The sequence below is a fragment of the Equus przewalskii genome, chromosome 22, assembly GCF_037783145.1.
Source record: "Equus przewalskii isolate Varuska chromosome 22, EquPr2, whole genome shotgun sequence".
Classification (NCBI taxonomy): Eukaryota; Metazoa; Chordata; class Mammalia; order Perissodactyla; family Equidae; genus Equus; species Equus przewalskii.
The window spans coordinates 51486057-51514005 of record NC_091852.1 but is presented as its reverse complement, the minus strand read 5'-3'; the positions used below and the strand labels follow the sequence as shown (position 1 = coordinate 51514005).

General features: G+C 44.3%; 1 protein-coding gene across 1 annotated transcript in view; it reads right to left on the bottom strand.

Annotated features, from left to right (window-relative positions):
- Window positions 1-27949, bottom strand: part of SHC3 (SHC adaptor protein 3) — a 123783-nt gene that overhangs the window by 75757 nt on the left and 20077 nt on the right. Inside the window, exon 2 of the mRNA XM_008522579.2 lies at window positions 8414-8484. Coding sequence (XP_008520801.2) covers window positions 8414-8484 — 71 coding nt within the window. The remainder of the gene's footprint in view (window positions 1-8413; window positions 8485-27949) is intronic.

The following is a 27949-nucleotide window of genomic DNA, read 5'->3' as shown; positions in this document are numbered from 1 at the left end:
ATAATAAAAGTGAAAATATCAATATTCACTAACAAGTCTAGAGCCCTTCCATGTGCTAGACAGCCTGTTAAGTACTTTTCAGAGATTAACTCACTTCTCAACCCTGTGAAGGAGGTACCATTATGATTTCCATTTTAAAGGTGGGGAAACTGAGACACAGAGAACATAAGGTACTTGCACAAGGTCACACAGCTGGAAAGTTGCTCAGCCTGGACAGAAGCCTAGACAATCTGGCTCCAGAACCTGCAACGCCAGGCTGCCCTCTGTCAAGGGCAAAGAGGTGCTTATGAAATGATATATTTGGGGAGTAAGTGAACTCAGAGAAAGAGACAGAAAAGGAGCAATCACAGAGGTACATTCTGACATAAATGTGCTTCTGGCATGAGGATTAAAAATATACACCATGCCAGATGGTCCTTAAGGAGAGTATGGAATGAATGCCACATATTCATCTTATGGATTCTATTTAAACCATGCTAAGCCACCAAGTCATCTTTGCTCTTCATTTTTAAAATTTTTGGATGAGTGGGAACACTTGAAAAAATAAATGGACTCGTTTCAAAGCTGTGGTTTCGTAGATGGTAGTTGCAAATGGTTCAGAGGTTAAAAATAGAACTCCAGAACACTGCTCCTCAAAGTGCATTACCTGGACCGACAGCATCAGCGTCTGGTTAGAAATGCAAATTCTCAGCCCCCATGCCAGACCTATGGAAACTCGGAGTGGGGCTCTGCTCTCTGTTGTAGCAAGTTCTCCAGGTGGTTCTGTTGTGTGCCCAAGTTTGAGAATCACGCTCAAGAAAGTGAAATGATCTACGTGTGTGCGTTAAATTTTTGGGCATCCCATGCCAGGTCAGAGAGCTGATAGGACACAAACCATCCCAGTGGTCCCTTAACGCCCACCCTGCTGGATCCTTAAAGGAATTCATACTACAGTGGAGGCCAGGTTGGGAGGGAAGTCCTTCCCTTCTGGCGTGACATGGTAGAGAAAAGACAAAAGTCTTCTGTTCCTGGTGCCATCCTCCAGAGACAGGAGCAGGGTCACCTTGGGGAGGGCCCAGGCCTTGCCCCCGTCCGCTGCAGCAGAATCTCCACGGGCTAAACAGACTGCCAAAGAAGTAGATAAATAACCAAACAAACAAATCTGGATGCTTTGCATGTGAGGCTCTGAAAGTCCTCAACTTGCTCTGCTAATGCTCTTAGACCCTGGGTCCGACCCCTCTCTGGGCCTTTCAATGACATTGGAAGTTATCCCTGCCACTTGCCTTCCTTGCCACGCATGCCGCTAGATCCCGGCTCACCCGCACAGTGAAGTGGCTGGCCAAGCCCTGGGCCTGCTGTCCGTCACACATGCCAGTGGACCCTGGCACTCCCACCAGGAGACAGTCACTAGGAAAACCTCCCACCTGGTTCTCAGGGGCAGGCCCCGCAGTTGGGAGTTTTCATGCTCTTGGGTAACAAATGCTGTCACTGGTATAGACGGCTACGCTATCACACAGAGACAGTGACTACAGGCTGCACCTGAACTCCATAACCAGCTTGTCAGAGATTATGACGACAGGGCATCCTGACGTAGTGTTCCCCAGTGCTTGAAAGGAAAGGGGAACAAGCAACTAGAATGATGTCTGCATTTTCCAGTTGGGAGAAATCACAACCAGATTGATTTATTCAGATGGTCAAGGGGAGAGAAGGAAGACAGGCCCCTGGAGAGAAAGATGGTATCTCGTCCTCTCCACTTGGCCCCTTCCCGTCACCACAGCACACCCCCCTCAGCCAGCCTCATCTCATCTCTGCTCTCACTGCTCCTCTAGTGAACAGAGCAAGCAGAGTGGGAGGAGCACCGTCTGCAGAGCCCATGACCGTCTCTTTCCTTCACGTGCATTTGCCCCATTCTTCCCAGCTGGACTGTGAGCGCCTCACACTGCCCGTCGTCTGCTCACTGTGCTGTGCCCTGCTCAAGGTCATCATCCCACTGTGGTACTCTTCTCATGCCTGCGCGGAACACCTGACCCACTGCCTTGTGGCTGTTGGCCGTGACCCCCTGGGCATCTGCGATCCACGTACCCCTGTGTCTAGCACATTCTCGTACACAAATGAAGGAGACACGGGGCACAAAAGAATTCTGATTGGTTTCAAAACCCAAGCAACGACAGAGAAGTGAAGTGGAAGGACTCAGCCCGCTTCATCCCAAAGCCCAGATACGTTGGCACGTAGGCAAGCTGGTGTTTTCAAGAAGAATTCTAAGCTGAGAAAACACTAACTCCCTCCCTGCTGGGCTTCACCCTCCGGGAGTGCGGGGCTGCCAGAGGCTCAGCCCGTGGAGCGCGTTTAGAAGAAGTACATTTAGAATGAACCACAAGTTAGCCATCCAGCACCAGCGAACACAGGGATGGGCAGGCTGACTGTTCATACCCACCACTGCTCTCTGCTCTAACTCGGAGTCAGCTAGCCCCGGGGAAGATTTTTACAGATCTGCTCCTTTTCCTGGCACGTTGAACTTAAGTTGACATCAGAGGTGTTTATTTTGTACTGCAGAAGGAATTCTGGAACAGCATAATCGAGTAGTGTAATTGGAAAGATCAGATCCGCGCAGCACCAAGTTCACCTGAGCGAAGCAGCCTCGCTCTCAACGTCACGTGCCAGGTGTGAAAGCACCCATCTTAACACCACTGGCACAATGGATTTTCAAACAGAGGACCTTCCAGATTGCTTCCTGTGGGCTTGCAAAGGGAGAAAGCGACAGAACCAAAGTCCCAGCCATTCAGTGCAGCATGTGGAAGTCATGTCACTGTTTCCAAAAGGAAGCAGCTACCCTAAACCTGAACAGAAGCTGTTCAGATCCCCACCTCCTGGGTGTTTCCGCCATTCTGCTGAGCAAGGTGGCGTCATCAGACCTCATGTCATTGCCAGGACCTACCTCGGTTCTGCCAGAGGCCGAGGAGCCAGCGCCTCACCTACGCTTCTTCCTCAGTGTCCGTCTCTGCCACCGCAGCTCCTCACAGCCTGAGCAGGCCCTGAGGATAGGGAAGGCTCCATAAACAACACAGATATCTTGTTAGCCCCACCGTGTGCACTGCTCCAATCCCTCGTGGGCTTGTCATGAAATGGCCACGTGACACAGAACTGTATGAGGCAAGACAGTAAAGCATCCCAATGGATGTGGTGTGGACGGAGGAGGTCCGGGTGCCAGGCAGGGAGCCTGGTCGGCCCTTCTCTTGCAGTAAGTCCGACGAGGGCGTGTGGTCTTGGAGAGGCCTTCACGCACGCGAGAGGAAACGCACTGGAGCCGGGGTGGGTGCACACAGACAGGGATGCTCGGGCACTCACGGAGCTGAAGGACTATGTGGTGAAAGTTTTTACCTTGAACTTCTTTTTGAGAGCATTTACAGAACGTGGGAAGCCAGAAGCGATTGGAGAAGCCAGCATTTCCAAGCCTTCAAGGTCGTTTCAGAGCAGAGAGAGTGGACGGAGTCTAGCAGCCAAGCTGAGGTCATCTAGCTTGCCCTCCTTCAGGGTGGAGACGGACGACCGCAGCAAGCCTGGCTGCCATTCTCACCGTATCACGACTCAGAATGCCACGTCTCCAGGCCTCGGCTCCCCTCCTCTTCACATTTCCAGGTCATGCTTGCTACTTTGTTCAAACTCAAGGCCCTATAACTACCAACGGCCCAGCACTGTCAGACCAATACCACATGGTCACACATCTACCTTCTAGCCAAAGTCCCCCCATGAACCATCAGTCAGAAAAGATGCCAGTGTCACAGCTTTCGGCCCACTCCCTAGTGGACGGCTGATGCTGTGTTCATTTACTCCTCTGCCTCGTGCTGCAGTAATTGAAGAGGTCGTGCAGGGGACCCTGAGCTTCAACACATATGTTATACCACTGATACCAGTGTCCCAAGACCCCATCAATATGCTGGACAAGCACAAAAGGGAGACACTCTCCCAAAAGAAAAATGTTTTCCTTTCAAAGATTTTGATTTCGGTTTCAAACCAAAGGAATTTTATGCATGTTCCTGGAGAATTTTCAAAACATCCCAATTCTGAGCAGAACTCTAGGGCCAGGGTATGCAAAGTGGAATGCTGGGCAGCGGATCACATCCAAGGGGCAGTGCTGGTGAAGGTCTGGGCCACACCAGGCCCTTCAGGGCCCATTGAAACAACGATGACTTTTAAAATAAGAGAAACAAAAACCCTAACCTGGATTCGATTGTTCACTCTCTACAACTTGGAAAAAGCAAGTTTATGTTGCCTTCCAGACAATGTTTTTATACAGCCATGCACCACATAGCGAGGCTTCAGTCAATGACGGATCGCGTACATGACGGTGGTCCCATGAGATCAGCACCATACAGCCTGGCTGTGTAGAAGGCTGTCCCATTAGGTCTGTGTACGTGCACTCTGTGATGTTTGCTCCAACAACAACATCGCCTGGCGAAGCTCGTCTCAGAACTTATCCCCGTCGTTAAGTGATGCGTGACTGTACCTCTACCCGAACTCACCCTGGAACTGTAGCAAAGCCACACGTGGCTGAGTCCATATGTCTACACAGCCCTGGGTGGGAAGCAAACTTGGCCATAATCTGACAAATCCAAGCAGTGCAGGAAGTCAGCTGGGGTCGTTTGAACCAAATATACATGTGAGATGTTCGCACTTCTGGTTGGGGAAGGACCACCTTGCTGAGTGCGCTGGGCTTCGCTGTGTATATACGTACAGCCTTCCATGTCCTAAAAATAGCTTAAGATGATGTCCACTAATAGATAAAATTTAGCACAATAAATGAAACAAAAATGAGATGAGAAAATCAAATGAAAGGAAGAAAGGAGGTCAGGCCATGCTGGTCCGGTGACCAAGGGCAAGTCAGGAGCTTCTGTCACTGTGCAGAGCCAGCCAGACAGGTGTTCCTTAGGTGTCAGACCAGAGAGCATGGTCTCCCCAGAATCCTCCTATCTGATGTGGCGTATCCCACTCTTACAGGAAACACAGTAACAGTTCCTCCAGTTCCCCAGCGAGAGATGAGAGCAGTCGAAGGAGAGGAATCCTCAGGGAGGCGCATGGTGTGGCCCACACAGGCGCTCCTCTGACGGTCAGGCTCAGGCCAGGACGGGCAGTCACTGGAGCAATGGTTGATCAGCACTGTTGGCCACAGCACTTTGTGTGGAAACCCAGTGGCCTAAGTCAGAGGAAAGCAGAGGTCTCTGACTGACCTCCAGCTGGGGAGCTGGGTTATCCCTACTTGGGGCCCCCAACTGCCCAGGGTGAGACCAACCTGAGACCCTCCCTCACGCCCCTCATGGGCTGCACGATGCAGGGACGATGGTGGTTTCTCAGTGGGTTCTGCAGACTATGAAGCGGTGCTGGCGGTGGGGCAGCAAAGAGGCAGGCAGTTTCCTGCAAGCCAGTTAAGTACAGCAGGGAAACACTAGACTAGCCAAGTTCCATGGTTCTCGGCAGCGGGGTTCTTGATAGCCTTTAATAGTGCAATGTCATCACGAACCTCCAAGGGCGTGGGGAGGTCTCATATGCCACATTCCAAAACTGTACTGGACAAGGGGGCACATTAGGGGGAAGGCCATGCTGGGTTTAGCATCCAAGGGCATGTTGGGAAGCTATTTCCTTCTGCAGAAGCTATTTCTTCTGGCATGCATCTCTGTCCCCTGGGCAGGCTTTCACAAGTACTGGACCTCTCAGCTCCTCTCTGTACCCCACCAATAGGCTGACCCAGGGAAGCAGCGGCTGCCGAGGGCCGTCATCTCTGTGGCCTCAATTGCTCTCATGCTCACGGACACTCACTTCTTTGAACACTGGAGTCTTGTGGCTACTGTGCTGAATACCAGCTTGGGCAATAGGATGAAGCAAACAACCACACTGCTTCTTTGCCACGACCTGTGCTGTGATGTCAGATGTGGAAACGTTCTATTTCCCACAACAACCACTGAGGTGGAAATCGGCAGAGCTGGGCTCCACATATAGGCTGTCTCCTCCACCTGGGGGCAGCGATTAGTATGAAAGAGTCACCAAGCTCCTCTGCCCGAAGTGTTGGCCGTACAAGGTGTTTAACAGCCAGCACTGCAACTAAGTCTAGACTCAATGGCAGCTTTCCTGGGGAGTTTTAAAAGTTATCTATTAGTAAGAGAGCCATGATTCATGGGTAGCGCTATTGAAAGTACACAGTCAACCTGAACTCAGACACAGGAACAGCATAAAACTAAACTGAGCTCAACAGAAGGACACTTAGTTCAACTGTCAGAGCCTCCAAAAGACACTTATATCCAAAACTTGGAATAGCAGAACAGGTGGGTAGAAATTGGTTATTTGCTTATAAAAAATATATATATTTTTAGGAAAGGTGTGGCTGGGAAGTCTTTGGAATCAGGTTTTCTCAGTGCCTGTATAATATAATTTAATTACAACATTAGATTTCCCTACAACCTTTCAAGGCATATGTACTATGCCTTTAGTATATTAAGTAAACCGTGGAGGTAGAGTTCAACCACAGACATGTTCAACACTCAGTTACCATGGAGGCCTTAAAAGCTCCACACCTATAGGACATTGCTGGGAATTCTTCTCCTGGATGCAGAGACTGCTTTCTGACATTGATTTGTCAAATTGTTTCCCACAAGTGGTCTCTGGTTATTAACTAAAATAAGAAACATGTCACATGATAAAAAATGAAACAAAAGACAGAAAGCATCATGGAGATAAGCAAATGTAGTTTTCAAAAAGTCTAATAAACCCAAGGTAATTCTGGTATAACCAGAACTGAACACCAAGTTTCCTGAGTGCAAGATTGGTGCTCCACTTCGCCCTTTGTGCTGGCCCAACTTTGCTAAAATCAAAATGGAACAGTATTGGAGAAAGACAGTGGGACCTCCACACCCACTAATGTCTGCTCCACAGCTTTCCTGTACAATGTTATTACTTCTGTCCATTTAGGTTCTACCCCAAAGAGTGCTAAGACCCTCATCAAAGGGCACTCTGGGATTTTCCACTTGTCCCCCACCCCCCACGACTCCTGAGGAGCAGGAATTGGTCTGTGCCCTTTGCATGCCCCTCTATTATTTTTATATGCATCTTTCTCCCCAAAACGGGGAGACCAGGCAAAACAAGACAGCCTACTTTGGCCAGCACGCTGTGCGTGCACTGTCAGCAGTAAATGCTCAATGAATACAGCAGGAAAATTAAAATGACATGAAATTATCTCAAGTTCTAGTATCTATAAAGGGAATTCAGTAGAAATGGCCAACAATTCTCTTTAAAGACAACCGCCACCACACACAAGAAGGTGAATACTGTCATATATTCCCACATTTCCCCAGGCACAGGGCGGAGTGCCCTACTCACAGATGCTGCTCCACACCTGACCTGTCATGGGTAGGATGAACGAATGATTGACTAAGTAAATGTTCAAACTTTTCTTCGAAATACTTTCACTTCAAAATACAATTCCCTGGCTTTGGCAATTTTCATAAGCCATTTTCTATAAATATATGAAGATGGATTCCTCCCTTAGTGTAGATTACTAATGTCAGTGCATTCCCACCAGGTGTGTCTCGAGTCACTTTAGAGAGAATCATCAACTCTTTTGAACACAAATTTTTCTTTGGTGAGGAGGAAGAGGTATCATTGTGGGGCTTAAAACATAATTGAGGTGTGTACATTATTTAGCAGCTAATTATTAAAAATAATGGCTTTCTTAAAGCTCAGTCTCTAGACTCTGGCTTGCTAACCCAAAGATACACAATAGGGTAATTTGAATGAAATAAATATGAGGCATTTTCTGAGGTCATTGTTTAGATTAAACAATTCTGCAACTGCCAAGCTCATCATCCACAGAAACGTAGCCGTTTCACAAACCCAGCCCTAGCCTTCCACTGCTCCTTTTCAGGATGGCTTTAGAATCTAGTTGATGGTGGAGAATTTATAAACCTGTTCAAAATCACTGACCCCTTAAAGAATTAGTCTGCTTTCTAAACTACTGCTCCCACGAATATCTCTACTTCCAATTCTGTGCATTTTATTCTTTGTGTAAACTGTCAGAAATTCTCTCCTGACATCTTGACCTCCTTTTTTAGAAAGAAGCAACACAGTTCAGTACCTTTTCAAATATCAGTCTGGTATTAGGGTTTCACATATTAAAGAAACAAATGTAAACACTCCATTTGTCTGCAGCTTAATGATAGAAAGGGCTTAGAAGTGGGGAGTGTCTCCAGGGTACTCACGTCAAGAGACACACGTCACAAACATGGATGAACAGGCAAAAGTCTTGAAATACAGTAAGTCCTGACTCCCTGTCACCAGTCACCAGCACTCAAGGGGCAGCCTTTTCCTCTGGAAATTTCCAGGCTGTTAACCTCTGAAATCATTCCTTGCTGAAAGAAGATCACAGGAGTCCATTTTCAAGAGGGCTTACCTGGTAATCTGCGTCCTCGTGCTGAAGTCGAGAGACCTCATTGAGCGTAGAACTTCAATGCACCCCAAGTACTGCAAGGGGAAAAAACGGAAATCATGAGCCCGGGGAAACGAGGGGAAGAGACAATTCCTGACTACATCAAGGACGTTTTTGAAAGCCATACACGTTTCTTAAACTTCAACTCCATATTCACGGTGATACTTTGTTTTGTTTCTATAAAAGCAATAACTCACACCCATAAGAAAATATCCTGAGTGCTTAGGTTGGCACCACACTCGACTTTTCTGAAACCCATAATATTTTCATTTTATTTAGAAGTATCTTTCTAGGATGAAATCTTGCCATTTGTGACAACATGGATGGACCTTGAGGGTATCATGCTAAGGGAAATAAGTCAGATGGAGAAAGTCAAATATCGTATGATCTCACTCATAAATAGAAGATAAAAACAAAAACAAACAAACACATAGAGACAGAGATTAGATTGGTGGTTACCAGAGGGGAAGAGGGGAGGGGAGGGTGCAAGGGGTGACAGATCACATGTGTACAGTGATGGAAGGTAATTAGTCTTTGGGTGGTCAACATGATGTAGTCTACACAGAAATAGAAATATAATGATGTACACCTGAAATTTCTAGAATGTTATAAACCAATGTTAACTCAATAAAATAAGCAAAAATAAAAAATTGGCAAAGGATCTGAGCAACATTTCTTCAAAGAAATGGTCAATAAGCACGTGAAAAGATGCTCAACATATTAGCCATCAGGAAAGTGCAAGGCCAATGCAGGAAATGCAAATGCAAGATATTGACTACAGCATTACTGTTGTGAGATATCACTTCACACCGACTACAATGGCTATCATAAAAAGGCTGGATAATCACAAGTGTTGGGGAAGATGTGCAAAAACTGGAACCTTCATAACACTGCTGGAGGGAAGGTAAAACGATGAAGCCACTTCGGAAAACAGTGTGGCGCTGCCTTAAAAAGTTAAACACAGAGTTACCATTGGACCCACCAATTCCACTCTTAGGTATATACGTAAGAGAAATAAAAACACGTCCACACAAAAACTTGTACACAAACGTTCATAACAACAATGTTCACAACAGCCGAAAGACGGAAACAACTCAAAAGTTGGTGAATGGATAAACAAAATGTGGTAAATCCTTACAATGGAAAATTATTCAGCCATAAAAAGGAATGAAGTACTGTTACATGCTACGACATAAACGAACTTTGAAAATATTGTGATAAGTGAAAGAATCCAGGCACGAAAGGCTTTGTATGATTCCATTTATATGAAATGTCCATACAGTCACTGCAAATACTATTTAATGAAGTTTTTGTTTCAGTTATACAAAATATAAACGTGCGACGTTGTGATGTAAAAAAACGTTCCTTTTTAAAAACTTTGTTGAGGTATAACTTATATATTGTAAAATGTAGAAATCTTAAATGCATAATCCAATGATTGTTTAAACATGTACCTGCCATTTACCCACCACCAAGGCTCCAGCATCCTCACGTCACATTTCTAGTCCTTTACAGACTTCTAGAGGTTTATAATTTTTAAAGAAAGAACGAAAACACTACAATACCAACATTTTCACCAACATTCAAATTCATTCTTTAATAAATATATTTTGAATTATTTATAAACTGTAATTGAATAAACTCTAGATTACCCTCAAAGATGCTTTACTTTGGTTTATGGGAAAGCCCTCTTCTGCATTATTTAATATAAATTTTCAAAAGTTCAATTTATACATCTGAATTTGTAGCTAAATTTTTTATCAGTTTCACACATGAAAAGGTATATGTGTATGTGAATATGTGGACGTAGCTGGAGTTGTGGATAAACAGCTAGAACGGAAGAGACAATATCTGTGCTCCAAGGCCCTTGGGGAGTTTGAAGATATAAATGTTGTATTCCAAAGCCTTTAAATTTAGATTTAGCAGGAATAGACTACATGGTGTAGTGCAGAAAAGACTGAATTTGGATTATTCGAAAAACCAGAATTTGAGCCTGACTCTGTCATGTCTTGTTGTGTAACTTTAAGCAAAACTTTAAACTTTCTACAAGTCTCTACACCCATAAAATGTGACTATTACTCCAATCATTGCACGGCTATGTGAAACCACCAGTACATCACAGTTATCTGGATGCCACCCCCACCATCACAGCTATGAGGACATCTTGACCAATGTCACAGAGATACATGACTTAGACGACCACCAACATAGCAGGGTGATGTGGTTACAATGACCAACATCCCAGATTCACATGAAGGCCAAGACCAACATGACAGGGCCATGTCCCTTCCACCACCACCAAAGTCACAGAGCTACACAAACAGCACATCCACCATCCCAGAGTTACGTGGATACCACCACCAACATTTTAGAATTATGAGAATACCACAAAAACAGCATGGCAGAGTTACATGAACACCATGACCAACATTGTAGAATTGTGTAACTACCATGACGATGTCACAAGTTATATGAACAAGAGTGCAGGGTTACGTGAACACCACCATTGCTGTCACAGAGTTACGTGGATGCCATCACCACCACGGCGGGGTTATGTGAAAACCACTACACTGTCGCTAAGATATGTCAAGACGACGACCCACTTTGCAGAGTTATGGGATTGCCACACCCAGCACGGCCACAATTATGGGAACAGCACAACAACATCCTACAGTTATGTGAATACCACCTCCAGCAATGTTACAATGAGAGGTAATGACTATGACCAAAGTGACAGAGTCACGTCAATAGCAACACCTCCACCTCTCAGAGACAGGTGAATACTGTCCCCACCACCATCGCAGAGTTATGCAAATTTCATGTCCAGAGTCACTGTGTTATGTGAGCATCCCGTGACCACCATCGCAGATGTGTGACTGCAACAACCATTGCAGATTATCCTAATACCATGCCCACCATCACAGAACACCAACGTCGAACATCGTCACAGTTATGTGGTTACCACTGGCAACACTGCAGTGATATTCGAGTACCATGACCACCAACATCAAGGTTATAGTAATACCATCGCAACCATCACAGAATTATCTAAAATGCCACATCCAGCCTCATAGTTAAGTGACTATGTGACCTCACAGAGCTGTGTGAAAAGACAGCCAACGATGCAGTTATGGGAATACTACCACGAACACAACCAATGAGTTATGTGACGGCTCCCACCCACGCCACAGGGTTACGTAAATACAACGACCAACACGGCAGTGCCATTTGAATACCATCACCACCACCCCACTGCAGTTGTGTGAATATTGTCACCATCACAGCAGGGTTGCATGACTGCTACGACAAACTTCACAGAGTTATCTGGATACCAATACCACAGGTGAGAATTACATAAACACCGCCACCAACATCACAGAGTTATGTGAATACTGCCACTGTATTGCATGATTATGTCAATACCAGAGTGTTAGGAATACCTCCGCCACCAACACAGTTGAGTGGAAACCACAGTGTCACAGAATTAAATGAATACCACCAACACCATCACGGAGCTACGTATGTACCATGACCAACACAGAATTCTGTGAATAACGCTATGACCATCACAGTTATGTGAATACCAACAACAACACAGGCCATGTGAATCCATGACCAGAGCTGCAGTGATGTGATTACCACCCCCACCACCATCACAGCCATGTTAATGCCTCCGTTACTGTCACTGAGTTATGTGGATACAATCACCGCTGTCCGGGAGTTATATGATTACCATCACTGTCACATTTGCAGTGCTATGTGAATGCCACCCCCAATGTCACAGAGTTGAATTACCCTCCCAAAGGTCTCTAGCAATGTGTCCTCTCACCACCAATGCCTCAGCAAGCTTATTTCTCTCTCTCCTTCCTAACACTGTAGAGCATCAGCCTTTTGAATCTTTGCCTATCATGGGCAAGAGTATTTCTGTTTTTGTTTAAATTTGCATTTCCCTGATATCTTGTAAGGTTATGTAATTTTTCTCACTTGTTTATTGGCCATGTGCACTTCTTTTTCTGTTAACTGACTATTCATATCTTTGGCCCAGTTTTCTATTAGGTTCTTCATCTTTTTTCTTATGGATTAATAGGACGTTAATCTCCCATTGAACCATTTTTCTTTCGATGGCTCTGCATTTCGTCTAACACATGTTGTTACTGGAGTAGTGCTGTAGTAATTATTGTAATCACGTGCCCATCGTGTTCTGTGTGGCTGCGGAGCACCCTGCTTGTTAGAGAAGGTCTGCCTGTCCCCAGATTCTTACAATAGTCTCCTCCATTTCACTTTATCAAATTTATTTATTATTTATTTTTCTATGTATTCACTTATTTAAGTGTTTTAGTTAATGTTTTTCATTTAGCCTTTTAATCTACTAGGAATGTATTTGTCTATATAGGATATGGCATGAGTTATAAGGTCAGCCTCCACTGATGGAACAATTCATGCACGTCTACCCGGACCAATGGGCCAACTCCGTGGTACACATATTAAATTCCTAACTCGGTACAGGACTTTACCTCAACTCTATCCTGTTGCACCTCATTTGTCAATTCCTGCGTCTCCTGTGTGTATTTTTCCTTAAGAACTTTAAAATCATTTTTTGAAGTTCCCTTACCCCTCAAAAAACTATTTGGATTCCAATCAACAATTTCATACTACCTTGAGAAGAACTTATATTTGCTATAAGTTTTCTTATCCATAAACCTGAGTTGTCTCCATTTCAGATATTAGTTATTGCCTTTCCCAAGACTTTATGGTTGCTATTATGCATCCTATACTTTTGTTCTTCAATGCATTCCAAGGCATTTTTTAAAAAGTTTTGATCACCACTGGGAATGAGGTTTTGATTCTTCCATCCATGTCTAGCACGGAGCTAGCAGAGAAAATCTAGTGATTTATGACATAAATAGAAAACTCAATTGATGGGCTGCAGAACGGGACAAAACTGAAGAATTATGAAAGCTTGGACAATGGGGCCTAGAAAACCTCCAGAACTGAAGAAAATCTCCCAGCACCAAAGACACGGAAATACGAAAGTGTCAAGTCTTGGAATCTCGATGCAGAAGTTTCTGCATCTGCCTCATAGGAATTTCAGAAAAAAGAAAAGAAAAATAAAAGGAAATATTCAAGAACGAAGAGAGCAAAAGGTTTAGTGTTTTAGGGAGTCAGATGTGTTTATATCTTCAAGGTTCCAGAAGAAACATGAAAAAGATCCGCCTGCGGACATATGACAGCTTCATTTCAGCACAAAAGGTTCAAAAGAGGAACATCCTGAAAGCATTCCACGAGGGGAAGAGAAAACAGGTTACTTACAAAGGAAGTTCTCTTTCAGAGCCAAATACAGGAAGACAAAGCCCATCATCGGAAGACTGAGGAGGAGAAGTGCTGAGCCAAGAATCTTACATCCACCCAAACTCGCACTCAGTGGGAGGGCAAAGCGAGGATTCAGAGAGCTCACCGCCTACAGACACTCTGAAAGAATTATTCCGGAGAAACAGCGACTACAAAAGAGGAGGATGTGGGCTACGAGAAACACTGAAAAGAAAAGAACCAACAAAGTTCCAGTACGCCTTACGCCTTAACAACTATTGACGCATAACTTCAAGTATGTTTGCTTTTACAGTGATGGGGAACTGAAGTCCCAGACAATCTCCACATGCTGGTGGAGGACAGATACGAAAGGGCAGTTGGAGAGAAGGGATGCGTGCCAAAGGCTGCTGCGCTTTGCGAAGGTTGGTCCAGAACAGATGAATTCTAGGAAACGGTAGAAAAGCGTAAGCCTACATATGTGTGTATAAAATTATGAACCACTGTAAAAATAAAAATAGGATGATCAGGGGGCTGGCGCAGTGGTGTAGTGGTTAAGTTCACGTGCTCTGTTTCAGCAGCCCAGGGTTTGTGGGTTCAGATCCTGGGGACAGAACTACACACTGCTCATCAAGCCATGCTGTGGAGGCAGCCCACATACAAAGTAGAAGAAGATGGGCACAGATGTTAGCTCAGGGCCAGTCTTCCTCAAGCAAAAAGAGGAGAATTAGGAACAAATGTTGGCTCAGGGCCAATCTTCCTCACCAAAAAAAGAAAAACTAGGATGATCCACTTTCAAATTAGACAGCCCAGCCAGCAAAGAGAAGGGGGAAAACAGAAAATGCACAAATAAAACATAACACCAGTAGCAAGTCCACACACCTCAGTGATCCCAGTGATCAGGAAGGGGTCACAGCAGCCGATGAAAGCTCAAAGACTTTCACATGGATTAAATATATATACATGTGTGTTAAATAACGTGACAAAGAAAACACTAAGAAGATAAAACCGATTCAATCAGGCAAAGGCTAGTAAAAGAAAGCAGTGCTATAATGGGGGAAATATCTCACTGACAGTTGCAAGAAAGAAAAAATACGAAATAAATTTAACAAGAAATTTACGGCCAACTCGAAGAAAACCTTAGGGGAGGATGAATAAAGAAAAGCAAGCCTGCACGAACGGAAAGGCATACCACAATTTCTGGATTGGAAGATGTAATACTAAAAACATGCCAATTCTTCCTCAAATTAATCTACAGTTTTATTGTCATGCCAATGAAAGTTGCAACAGGATTTTTTCCCCCAGAATTGAAAAATTAATTCCAAAGTTTATATCATAAAGGAAGATCCCTGAGAACACAAATTTGTGAATAACACAAAAATGAAAAGGAACTCATGCAAATGATATGATATTGATGTGGGAAAAGACAAATCATGCAGGGACTAGAATGAGCCCAGAAGAAAAGTATGGATCTGTGGGAATCCTTGAAGAAAAGATGAGCCAGTCACTAAACACGTGGATATGAGTAGCTGTAAGTTGGGAAAAGAATGATCGAGACAGCCCTGCCCAGAGCTGTTGCGTACAGTTGTGTAAGGTGTGTGTTACAAACACTGTGGTGTGTGAATGGCATGCCCTCTCCAACATGCCCAACCCACTCTGTGCACAAAAATAAATCCCAAAAGGATAAAAGAGCTAAAGCTAAGAAACAAAATTATAGAAACATTAGAAGAAAACAGAGAATAATATTTCTGTAACAAGACCTAAAACTCAAAGGCCATAGTGAGCTCATGAAAATTAATAATTTTTGTAGGAAAAGGCAAATTATATAAAAAAACAGGAAAAGGCAAGTGAAAGACTCTGAAAATGCAATAAATTTAACAAAAAAGTAACATGCAGGGTACTCAAAGAGTTTCTATGAGTCATTAAGTGAGCTCATCACCTCAGTGGAAAAAGTGGGCAAAGGATACAGACAGGAGACTCACAGAGGAAGAAAGACAGCTGGCAACATGCATCTGTCAAACTAGTGAGCAGAGAAATTAAAATAAACACCAGAAAGAGACACAATTTTCCACCCAGCAGAGTGGTCAAATTAGGTGAAGAAGCAGGAAAATGGGCCTGTCACACGTTCTCGTAAAGAGTGTAATTTGGTGAAACCTTTTTAGATGACTATTTGGAAGTACCTGTGGACATGGAAAATGTGCCCTTGGACTCAGTAAGGGTATTTGCAGGACCCTATTCATGCATAAGTGCACAACACCGTGTGTACGAAATATTCACTGCTTCATTGCCTGTAAAGAGGGCAGATCTGAGCCCCCTCCTCAAATATCTATCAATAAACGTGTGGTTAAACACTCAGGGCACATCCACACTAGGATTCCCAATGCAGCCATTTTTAAAATGATTTAAGCTTAGAGTCTCCGAGAGACACTGTCACTTCCTCTACATTCTTTTGGTTAAAGCAGGTTATAGGGTCGGTCCAGACTCAAGGAGAGGGGACTACCCAAGGGTGTGAACACAAGGGGGGCTTGGTTCCCTGGGTCCACCGCCGGAGACAGGAGGGCACAGAGAGGAGATGCAGGTGGAGCAGTGGAAGGAGAGACGGGAAAGAAGGGCCTTATCTCTGAACACTTCTGTACTGTTTAAACATTTTGTGACTAAATGTGTTCATTTATTACTTGTACAAAATAATGAAAAATTAAAGATATTTTCCACCCATAAAAAAGATCATGCTTAATAAGATTGGACCTCCATGCTAGGATGCAGAATTGATCACAAAGTGATCAAGGACGTCTGGTGACTCTTGATTACGAGGGATCTGGAGCTGCCTGTCCATCCTCTGGAGAGTGACCTTGCCCTGTAGCTTCCAAGGGGAGCAAAGTGGTCAGTGAGGCCAGCCACGCCTCTCAGGTGGGCTACTCCTATTGTGGTGTCACTGAATTCCATCCCCTCGCTTCAGCAAGCCGTCGGGGGTGAATGTGTGATGCCAGTCGCAGTCCTGGAGTTTGGTGAAACTGCCTGAACCATCTACGGTCCAGGAGTACAATGGTGCTCCTGGTACAATGCAGCTTCTGGAGCTGCACAGTTAACGGTAACTGCTCCTCAGTCCCCAGAGCTTCCCAGGCAGAGAGTTTAGGAGAACTTACGAGTAATTAACCTTGGTGATTTCTACCTCAGTGACTATTAGAGGTACCTTCTAATTCTAATTTGAAATTATTGTGTCCAGGCCCTGGTGGTCTACTGGTTAAGATTCAGTGCTCTCATTGACATGTCCCCAGTTGGTTTCCCAGTCAGGGAACCACACCATCCGTCTGTTGGTTGTCACACTGTGGGGCCTGTGTGTTGCTGTGATGCTGAAAGCTGTGCCACCAGTATTTCAAACACCAGCAGTGTCACCACTGGTGGACGGATTTCAGCAGAGCTTCCAGACTAGACAGACTAGGAAGAAAGACCTGGCCAGCCACTTGCAAAACAATTGGCCATAAAAACCCTGTGAATAGCAGCAGAGCACCGTCTGATACACTGCAGGAAGGGGAGAGACGAAACAGGGCTCAGCTCTGCTGTCCACAGGGTCCCTAGGAGTCAGAATCAACTCGTGGGCACTCACAGCAACAGGCTCGTTATTGTCAAGCATGGTCTATAAATGGGAATGTCGTCCATGCTAGACCTGTAGAAAAACCTGTTAGATCTTGAATATTTATTGTTAGCATACTAATTTGCCCTTTAGCCTTTTGGTACTGGACAAAAAAGTGTCTCTTAAATTACTTTAAAATGCCTGAGTAATCCTTAAATTGTAGCTATTAATAATATTAGCACTTGTTTGCTAATTACCTGTAAAATATCCTACATCGTTCATGTCACAATTCATAGGCACTTATCTGCACCTGTTAGGATGCTCAGGGAGGGAGAAATTGAACAGGTCTCATTGTGCCTTGGAAGACTTCCAAGTCACGACTGTGAAAGCAAGACCACAGGGCAGCAAAAGAAATGTGTCAAAGCCGGGCTGAAGAATGACCGCTGGGAATCAAAGAAGGGACCATGGAGCAGGGTCCACACTAACTGTACGTCTGGGGCAGTGGAGCTCAGCGGGGTCCCCTGAAGGAGCATCGGCATCATCTGGGAGCTTATTAGACATGCAGGCTCCGAACCTCTTGCAAACTCCCAGGGATTCTCATGTGCACTCAGGTCTCAGGTTGGTCTGTATAGCGACTGATCTAACTTTCCAAGATTTTTTATCTGATCAGTGTTGTATGCAGGCTACATAAGTTCAAATATCACTTCTTCTATTTAATCAGTATAGCGTTAGACAATTAGCAATTTTTTCCTTAAATTAAAATCTCCCTGAGCCTCGCTTTCCCTACGTGAGAACATGGATGATATTATCTACCTCTTGGATTTGTTGTAAGTATAAAACCCACCTGTAAAGTGTCTCACACAACACCTGGCACACCATGTGGCTCGAGATACCAGTCATATTGTCATATGTACGTGTTAGTCCAGATTCCTAGAGGCACCTTCACACACATGGCTCGGGGCTCTGATACAGTTCACATGTAGCTAAAAATGGCATACACTTTGGTATGCTTTGTTTCTTCAAACTCTAGATTACATTGAGGGTCCCAGAATATCATGGCTTTTAGATTGTCAGGGAGGAATCAATGTTCCTTTACCCTTCTATGTTCTTCTGGCCAGTCTAAGAATTAAATTTAGGCAGATTAATGGGAGAAAATCAAATTTAATTGCATATGTACAGGAACCCCACATACATGAGAGGGTCAGAGACATGAAAGTAAAATGAGGTGTATACGCCATCTAGAGCTAAGGAATGGGATAGGGGCCTGAGGTTTCAGAAGGGAGGAGGGTAATTCATGGGACAATAAGAGCAGATGTTCAGTAGAGGTTTGCCCTGCCATGCAGATAGGTCATAAAAATTCATTTCTGGTAGTAACTCTTATGGTCAGGGCCCCCAGTTTAAATTCTTTAAAGGAGAGGTAGAAGTTTCTCTGGTCCCACAGGGTCTTGACTGCCTTTAGCTCAATACATTCTACATACCAAAGTGGCATATCCTGGGGAGGCCTGTTCTGAGCCCCTTCAAGACCCTCCTTTTCCTTCTGTAACCCATGGACACACGACCCCCTCTCAGGGCATCAGAAAGCCCAGATCTTAGGAAGCTGATGGCATAACAGTGGTAGAAGGACTTTGTGAAAACCGAAGTTCGTATTAAAATAAAATAATTCCAATCAAGTTTCTGAGGGCTGTCTTCAGGAAACAGAGAAATATGGGCAAACAGCACTGTTATTAAAAATAATAACTCAAGGACAAGGAATAAAATTAGTTTTTTGAATGACAAACATTGAAAGCAAAAATGTCGAGGAGTGGAGACCGAGCTCCCATAACAGAAGTGAGGACGTCACTGACAGAATAAACTTAGCTGGCTTGTTCAAGAATTCAAAGAAATGATGCGGGTGTGTAGGCAAGAAACCGGAGCCATCAGAAAAAGAGCTGCAGCTTAGAAAGAATTCCCATTCATCGGAGCAAGAGGAAATAAAGGAAAATGTTGCTCCTTCCACACGCAAGAACAGAGCAATAATTGCCAACAGCCCTAAGACAAAAGCCACTGTTTTGTCAGAGTCTTGGTACAGATGCTTCCCTGTGACTATGGGTCTGAGCCGGCTGCAAATGCCTGGAAAGGGCAGGAAGACAAAGCAGAGTTGGGAAGAATTCATCACAGACATGTCACCCTCTGCAGACTCAGATGGCCCTTGTCTCACCCTGGAGAGCTGTGAGTTGCCATCTCAGGGGTGTGCGGAGACCTAAGACACAGGGGTAGTCATGGCCATGAGTGGTCTGAGGGCCAGGGTGACATTGGAACTGTCCCTGTGGCTCTGGCAGTATGTCTGTCCTTCCCTCCCCCATCTCCCTAGTCTTAGGGGGTGGAGGGCCTAGGGGAGAGGGGTACACAATGTTGGAGCCAGGATTGCAGAAGGTCCCCATGGGATCCGGGAAGTTAGGGACAGAAGAACAACAGAAAATTGTCTGGGGTTCAAGACTTATGGGAGAGCCTGGAGCCCAGAGGGGACTTGCCCAGACTGACACCAGGCTGACATCAGCTCAACACAAGGTTGCCATAAGGGAAGCCATATTGTAGAAAAGAAACCATATTGTAACTTTGAATGACCTCTGACTAACTAACCCCAACATGCTCTGTAGATTTTATGGCTCCTCCAAGCTGCTATAAGTCCATAATTTTGTTCTTTTGAGTTCCTCAGGAATGTGATGACCCCCAGGCAGAGAGTCTATGCTGATAGCCATCATCAATGACAACTGAGAGATCAGAGTGTTGTTCCTGTCTCTGATGCACATCCAGTAAAACAAAAGACTATCAGGAACTCAGACCAGATGTCTGTCCCCACCTGGAGATCATCAGATGGAGGCTCCACTGGGATTAGGTCTATTTTTCAGGGACTTTAAAATTTGGGTCATCTATACTTCTTATCCTTCTGGTCCAATACTTGATTATAAAATGTGACTTTCGATGTTCTTCCAAAACTGTTGAGCAAGGTACAAAATTCTAATAATACAAAATGTCAACATGAAGAGAATGTTTCCAAGTGAGCGATAAACAGTTTCATCCCTCTGACCCAGATCTATGCCCCAATTCAACAGGAAGTAGCTAGATCAGTTGTCACCCCAAATTCCTCAAGAATAAGGAATGACCAAAGAATATGGGGATTGAAACTGGAAAACAGTTAGCCATTGATGATTAAGTAGCTAGGAACTAAAGCTTTTTTTCCTTTTTGCAATTACTGTTTATAGCTTTTAGCTCTTTAACCCACCCACCGTTAACTGTGCTACTTAGGCAATACACTACCTGACTCCCACTAGGCTCCTATAGATAACGTCTCCCTGGAGCCTGGGTCACCATGGTAATGGGTGTGTGAGCTGTTTTTCAGGAATTAGAACCCCTTGTCCACTTCAAGCCGGTTGACACCACCAACCCAGCAAGTGGACCCATGCAGATGTCCAATAAGCAACCTTTTGACATCAAGAAACTAAAAACTCCGCCCTCAGATCATGACAATTCTGCCACTTTGTGGGTGTGCGTCCTGTGAGGAGGCGTGGAGTCTGACTGCGCTCGTGCAGATCATCAATTCCCTCCCCTCTCCTCACCTCCAATCACCTCTCTCCACATTTCAGACCTCCTCCCCCATCCCATAAATATCCTTGAGTCCCCATTTTCAGGGAAGTGGACTTGAGACTCGTGCTCTCACTTCCTAACTTGGCTGCCTTGTGATTAAACCCTCTCTCTGCTGTGATCTCATCTTCCCAGTGTTTGGTGTTCCAGGTGGTGGGCAAAATGAACCTAGTGCAGTGGCAGGCCCCAAAATTAATCCCATTCTTGCTGGCTGCTGGGAACATCCAGGACCCAAGGGGCAGAGCTTCTGCAGGGTTCCTTAGCATGTCAGGGTGCTTTGTAAATGGCAAATCAATATGCAAATTACAAATATGTCTCTCACTCCTCAGGGAGTGGGAGGGAGTGCCTTGCCCTCAGGTCCAGCCTGTCAGAGCCCGGGGTGCTCTTCCTGGGGCCTGGGGGGCTGGGCCGCATCTTGAGCCCAGTGCTGTTGTTCAGGACCATGGCTGGACCTGAGTTTTCACAACGAGGACCCATTCCCAAGGGTTTTATTTAAAGAAAGATAAATTATGGTTTGAAATCCTACAAACCTGAGAAATCATAGGGTATATCACAACAAAATATGTGTGAAAATGCTAAAAAAAAAAAAAAAGACAGGCAATATTGACTTTTATTTATAATAATAATAATCCAAACAGACAAATTCCTTCTTTTTACTCATGTTTTCTCTACCTAACCAAACACACATCCATGCTTCTGTGTGCGTGTGTTTGATTATATAGAAGAAGGATCAGGCAAGACCCACACCTGGCGTGTTCACAGGGACCATGCTGAGGGAGTGAGGTGGCTTTATACTTTTATTTCACACTTTTCAGGACTATTGGGTTTTTTTAGTAATAAGTATGCATTTACTCTTATAATAAAAAATATTTTAAAAATATTTGTATAACCATACAGAAAATAATCTGGATGTACATATAGAGAGGCTCAAAACAGTGCTTTTGCTCAAGAAACTTAATTTCTTAAGTTCTAAGGAACAGATCTTCAGTATCCATACCCCCAAGAGCTTCATGCACAAAGACGCTCTATCAGCCACTCTTTATCACAACAACAGAGACACAGACATGGGGCCGACCCGGTGGTGCAGGGGTTAAGTTCGCACAGTCTGCTTTGGCATCCCAGGGTTCATGGCTTTGGATCCTGGGTGTGGACCTACACATGGCTCATCCAGCCATGCATGATGAGCATGCCAGCATCTCACATACAAAACAGAGGAAGAGAGACAAGATGTTAGCTCAGGGACCATCTTCCTCACCAAAAAAAAAAAAAAAAAAAAAGACACAAACTAAGTGTCCCTAAGGGATGGTGGTTAGTGCGGTCAAGCCACTGGATGGACCACCTCATCATCACATATTTATGAAGACTATACAATTATTGGGGACAAGAATGTGATATAGTCAATGAAAAGACACCAAATTATATACACAGTATGATTATAACCAAGCCTTTCAAAAGCTAACATATGAAAAAATGGAAGGGATTACACCAAAATGTTCATCGTGATCGAACACTTGTTGACCACTCACTGTGTGCCTGACATCGTGCTGACACTTCGGGACATGATCCTTGCAACAGCCCCACATAACGGGTACTATGAGCACCTCCTTTCCACAATGGGAAATGGAGGCGGAGTAGGAAGACGGAATTTCCAGAAACACCCAGTGGTCACCAAACACGCAAAGATGTGCTAAACTTCATTAGTACTTAAAGCTATGCAACGTCAAACCACAATGAGAAACAGAACATTGGCAAAAATTGGAAAGTTTAATGACATCAGTGTTGGCGGAAGTGGGATGAAATAGTACTTATTTCCTGCTGGTGGAACCGTGATTGGTACAGGCATTTCAGAGCACAACTCCAAACTTGAGATATGTGCTCTTCTCTTTTGACTTAGAAACTTCTCTTGGGAGAAATTACTTGAGGGACATTCTCACGCCTTTTAAAAGAAGACGTGCAAAGATTTTCACCATGTGGTTGTTTGTATTAGCAAGAAATTAAATAAATCATAGTTGATCCAAGCAGTAATTAAAAACAAAAAGATGGATCTATCTTGGAAAGATCTCGAAGGCAAGTGAAATAATAATAAAAGAATAATAGTCTAATAATAATTAAGCTAACTTCAGGAAAGTATGCATACTATAACACCATCTATGTTAAAACCAAAAAGGGAAAACCCACAGAGTACGTACCTCTAGCGGCACACACGTCTGCGTTATGCACGTCTACGCACAGAAAGAAGAGGTGCAAGAACAGTACCAAAGTGTAACCGCCAGGACCACCGGGAGGGAATCCGACTCCTGACGGTGGTGAAGAAGGCTGTCGCCTTTTCACTTGGTACGTGTCGTATGGTGGTAATTTTTACAACAGGAACGTGTCCGTGTATGACTTACGCAATTAAAAACCGTTACATCACTAAAGGGCAAATAAAAAAACTCTTGCTTAGAGCGAGCGTTCTCAACTGGAGCCTGCACTGGAAGCACGTGGAGAGCTTGTTAAGCCTGGAGGGCTGGGCCCCAGCCCGAGCCCACTGGTGTGTCTGGGTGGGGCCTGATGCTGATGTCTGTTCAGGGGCCGCACTGGGAGAACCGGTGCCTCCGAGATGTGGAATGCTGAGCTTACAGTTCACAGGTGGAGCCAGAACTTGAACGCAGACCCCCTCAGACCAGACCCTGGCTCTTGATCTCAATCGCCTGCTGCCCACAGCTTTCTTTGCTTGGTGGGATAAAGGATGATTCCTTTTTTGACCATTTTTTTAAAATATATTTTTTAAATATACTTATTGGATTTTTAAATGTAATATCAATTCATCCTGAAAATCCTAAAACTATACTTTCTGTGTTTTCCAAAGTTCATAAGCTTTGGTAATTTTTTTTTAATTGCATAACAAGGGGCTGGCACTGTGGCCGAGTGGTTAAGCTCATGCACTCCGCTTCAGTGGCCCAGGTTTTCACCAGTTCAGATCCTGGGTGTGGACATGGCATCGCTCATCAGGCCATGATGAGGCGGCATCCCACATACCACAACTAGAAGGACCCACAACTGAAAATACACAACTATGTACCGGGGGTCTTCAGGGAGAAGAAGAAGAAGAAGAAAAAGCGAAGATTGGCAACAGACATTAGCTCAGATGTCTGTAGAGCAGCCACAGGAGGTTTCCCTGAAAGAGGAAAGCGACCAGAATGGGACTGAAGAAGGATGTCACAAACAGCATGCCAACAGCAGAGGACTGACACAGGAGCACAGAAGGCCCCAGGAGGATGCTGCCAAAGAGAAGGCCTTGTGCCAGCCTCCTCCTGGTGCCTGACCCAGCCACTTAGAAGGGAAAGGGATTACAATGATGGGCTTAGAGCAATCAAGACACTCCTGAAGCACATTGCTGCTACCAGGTGGAAGGAGCAGATGGATGCTGCAAATCCACCACACAAACACCAGCAGCACAAAAGGAAAAAGAGACAGGATGAGTGGAAGAAAACTTAAGAGAGATGGAAGATACATGCAGACATTCCAACGCCTGTCAAATACAGGATGCAGACGTGAGAATATAGAGAAGAGGAGATAGAGAAAATTTTCCCAGAACTGAAGATCCAAATCCTCCTTTGAAACGTTCCACCAAGTGCTAAACAAGAGCAAATGAACAAAAACTCCCATGTCTTGGTGTAATGTCAGAACAATGATAAAGAGAAAATTCTAGAAGGTTCAGAGGTAGAAGAGGAGTATTTGATTACTTAAGAAAGAATTACACACAACAACATGAATGTACTTAATGCCACTGAACTATACTTAAAATTGGTTAAAATGGGAAGTTCTATGTTATGTGTACTTTACTATAATTTAAAATACATACATACATACATACATATATATATATATACACACATAGATAAAAAGAATGAGCAGATGGACAACAGGCTTCTCATCAGCAACTGCAGATGCAAAAAGACAATGGAGCAATGTGTTCAAAATTCTGAGGGAAAATAATTTTTGAACCTAGATTTCAACACCAGCTAAACTATACTGCAGGCATGGGAGAAAAGCATAGAACATCCTCAAATCTGCATAGATTCAGAAAGTTTACCCACAGAAACTCTCTCTGAAAGAATTACTTGAGGTTGTACCCAAGCAAGAATTAAAGTAAATCCAAGAAAAAGAAATGGAAAACAAGACACAATATTTGGTAATCAATGAAATTAATTAAGTCTAAGTCTTAAGGTTGTGTTTTAATGGAAGAATAATCTGGGGGTGAAGTCTCATGTTGACACAGAAGGCGGAATGAACACAGAGAGGGAGGATGGCAATGAAGGGAAAGGAGAGGAGGGGAAGCCCCCATCCCCCTTGGGCTGGAGCTCTGATTATCGTCAGATATTAGAGCTTGTTTTAGAAAATACTAGTTTAACCTTGTGCAATACATTTTAAGGTAATTTCAAGTGGCAAATACACAAACGTTGACCAATTTCATCAGTCGTCAGGTAAATGCACAGTGAACCGGGACACAGGCACCCACACCCACCAGAGGCGTAAAGTGGGAACACAATCACGAGTGTGGGAAGGATGTGGAGCAAGAGGACCTCTCTTTCACTGCTTGGCAGGAGTGTAAATTGGGGCAAGCACTTGGGAAAACTGTTTGGCATGTTCTTCCAAAGCTGAACCTGTGCATACACTACGACCTGCAATTCTACTCCGAGAGAAATGAATCCATATGTCCAAAAGAAATGTGCAAAAATATTCATAGTAGCACTATTCATAAGAGCCCCAAACTGGAAAGGAAACCAAATGTCCGTCAGCAGTGTGATGAATAATCTGTGATATATTCACGAAATATGGTGATGACACAGCAATGAGAACAACCATGGAAGAACTCAGCTACACGCAGCAGCTGATCTCTATAATCGGCCAAGAAGATCCTTCGACCACATCATTCATTCGGTAAATGTTGGCTGAGCCCCACTCCGTGCCAACCCTTAATCCAGGCACTGGGTAGGATGCCAGCAGACAGGACATGTAAGGATCCAGTCCAGCCGGGAAGGTAGATAGTAAACATGGGTAAATGATTGGATTCAGCTACCTTCTGGACTTCACTTGCCAATGCCCCACCTATACTTCTGCCAAACCAAATTTTCATCCCCACCTTCTTAATCCCATCCTGTCTCACGTCCTGTGTCCTCATATGTGATTCCTCCTGCTTGCAATCCCTTCTTCCCTCCCTTCTTCCCCTTCTCTGAGCCCTTCCAGTCCTTAATGATCCATATTGAATATCAGGTACCAAGAAAGCGCCCCTCCACTCTCGAACGATAACGTTGCTTATCTCGTGAGAGCATCTTCTGTCTTGCGCTGCCACAGACTCTGTCCGTTTGTGCGATGCCTTTCACCCCTTTATCAAATCACAATGCTTGGCACACAGAATGCAAGATGGTCATGTTGCCGAAATTCAAAATAGAGAACATTTAAAGTTTTAAGGTTCTCTTGCATTGCCCTCCCTCCCTCCCTGTCAATTTCCTAACACCTCAGCTCGCTTCCAAAACGTGGAGTTCGTACCCTGCGCCATCGTCCCCAAACCCAGCACTGGCTCAGCATTCGTTTACACAGTCTGTCACCCAGAGGAATCCGCAGGACTGTGTCTTTATCCTCTTTGCATTCCTAATGCCTCACCTGTAATGAGTACAAAGAAAATGTCTGTTGAATCTATTCACTGAGGGCTAACAAAGTTAAAGATGCTTTCGACATCCTTCCAGCCATCTGAACTGGAAAGAGTGTAACACTTCATTCGATAATGCAGGAATCCCATGAATCATAATTTTTTCATTAACTTTTTATTTCACTTATTAGCACCAATTTGTACTGGTTTGTGATTTATAATGTACTTGAACATTCTCTCACTGCATTTCCCTGAAATTATACTGGAATTTAGATATTTTGCTGTTAAACAGGGCTTTCCCCTTGGCTATATTAATCCAAATGAGCATCTGAGACTGAATTTGCAGTTAAAGAGCAATGACAAAAGAAAAAAAAAGACCAGTCTTAGCAAAGGACGAGGGGAGAAAAAAGTGCATTATATTTACAAAAAAATATGGCTGTAATTATTTCAAAATAAAAAGCTTTAAAAAAAAACAGATTCAGGAAAGAAAAAAGGAGCCTGTAATACTATTGTGGTAAATTTCAACATTTTCTCTCAGTTTACCTAGGTCCGATTTTTCCTCATCTAGAGTAATATCCTGGGAATGGATACAGGTCACATTCAATTGGGGGTACAGGTTCATTTCCTAAACGATCAGCAAGTTGACATTTTCCCAATTAAATCACATGCTTAGAGTTTCCCAATGGTTAATTATAATTTTATATTCTATGAGTTAATTATCTCATCTCTAAGTCTAAATGTTAACTTGCATGTGCACTTTTAAGCTGAGTATACCATAATTGCACAATTCAACGTTTCTTTATGCTTCCCTGTGCCAAGCACGCAGATGCACGAGTGAAAAAGAAAAATCACTGACTTCAAATCTCGCTCCTCTGCCTTCTATTGTTTTACAAGCCTGAGACTCGAGTTCTCTGAGAGGCACACACGTGTCGCTTTCCCCGGCTGGCAAAGGACGAGGCCGGTGAAGCTTGCATCTAGTTCTGCTCGATAATCAGACGAGAGCAGGTTTCGCATTCATGCAGCCCCAGGTTACAGATCCACCTCGCGGCCCAACACCTGTGTGAACCTCAGCAAGTCGCCGGGCCTTGGGGAGTCTCTGTTTCCTCACTTCCAAAATGTGGAGTTAGTACCCTGCACCTTCGTCCCATCTGTAGCACGGGGCGACTGTGAGAAATACACGAGACGGCAGGGATGACGCTGCGCGTAATCGGTGCAAAGGGACAATCTGTGTTCCCGCCAGTGACTGTTCACCCACAGCGCACGCTGGGATAAACGTTTCCAACTGGCTTTCCGTGAGACTTGTACCGACTGACACATCCGCTCACAGTGTGTGGGAGCACCTCTCCCCTCCGCCTCGCCAACTCTGCAGGAT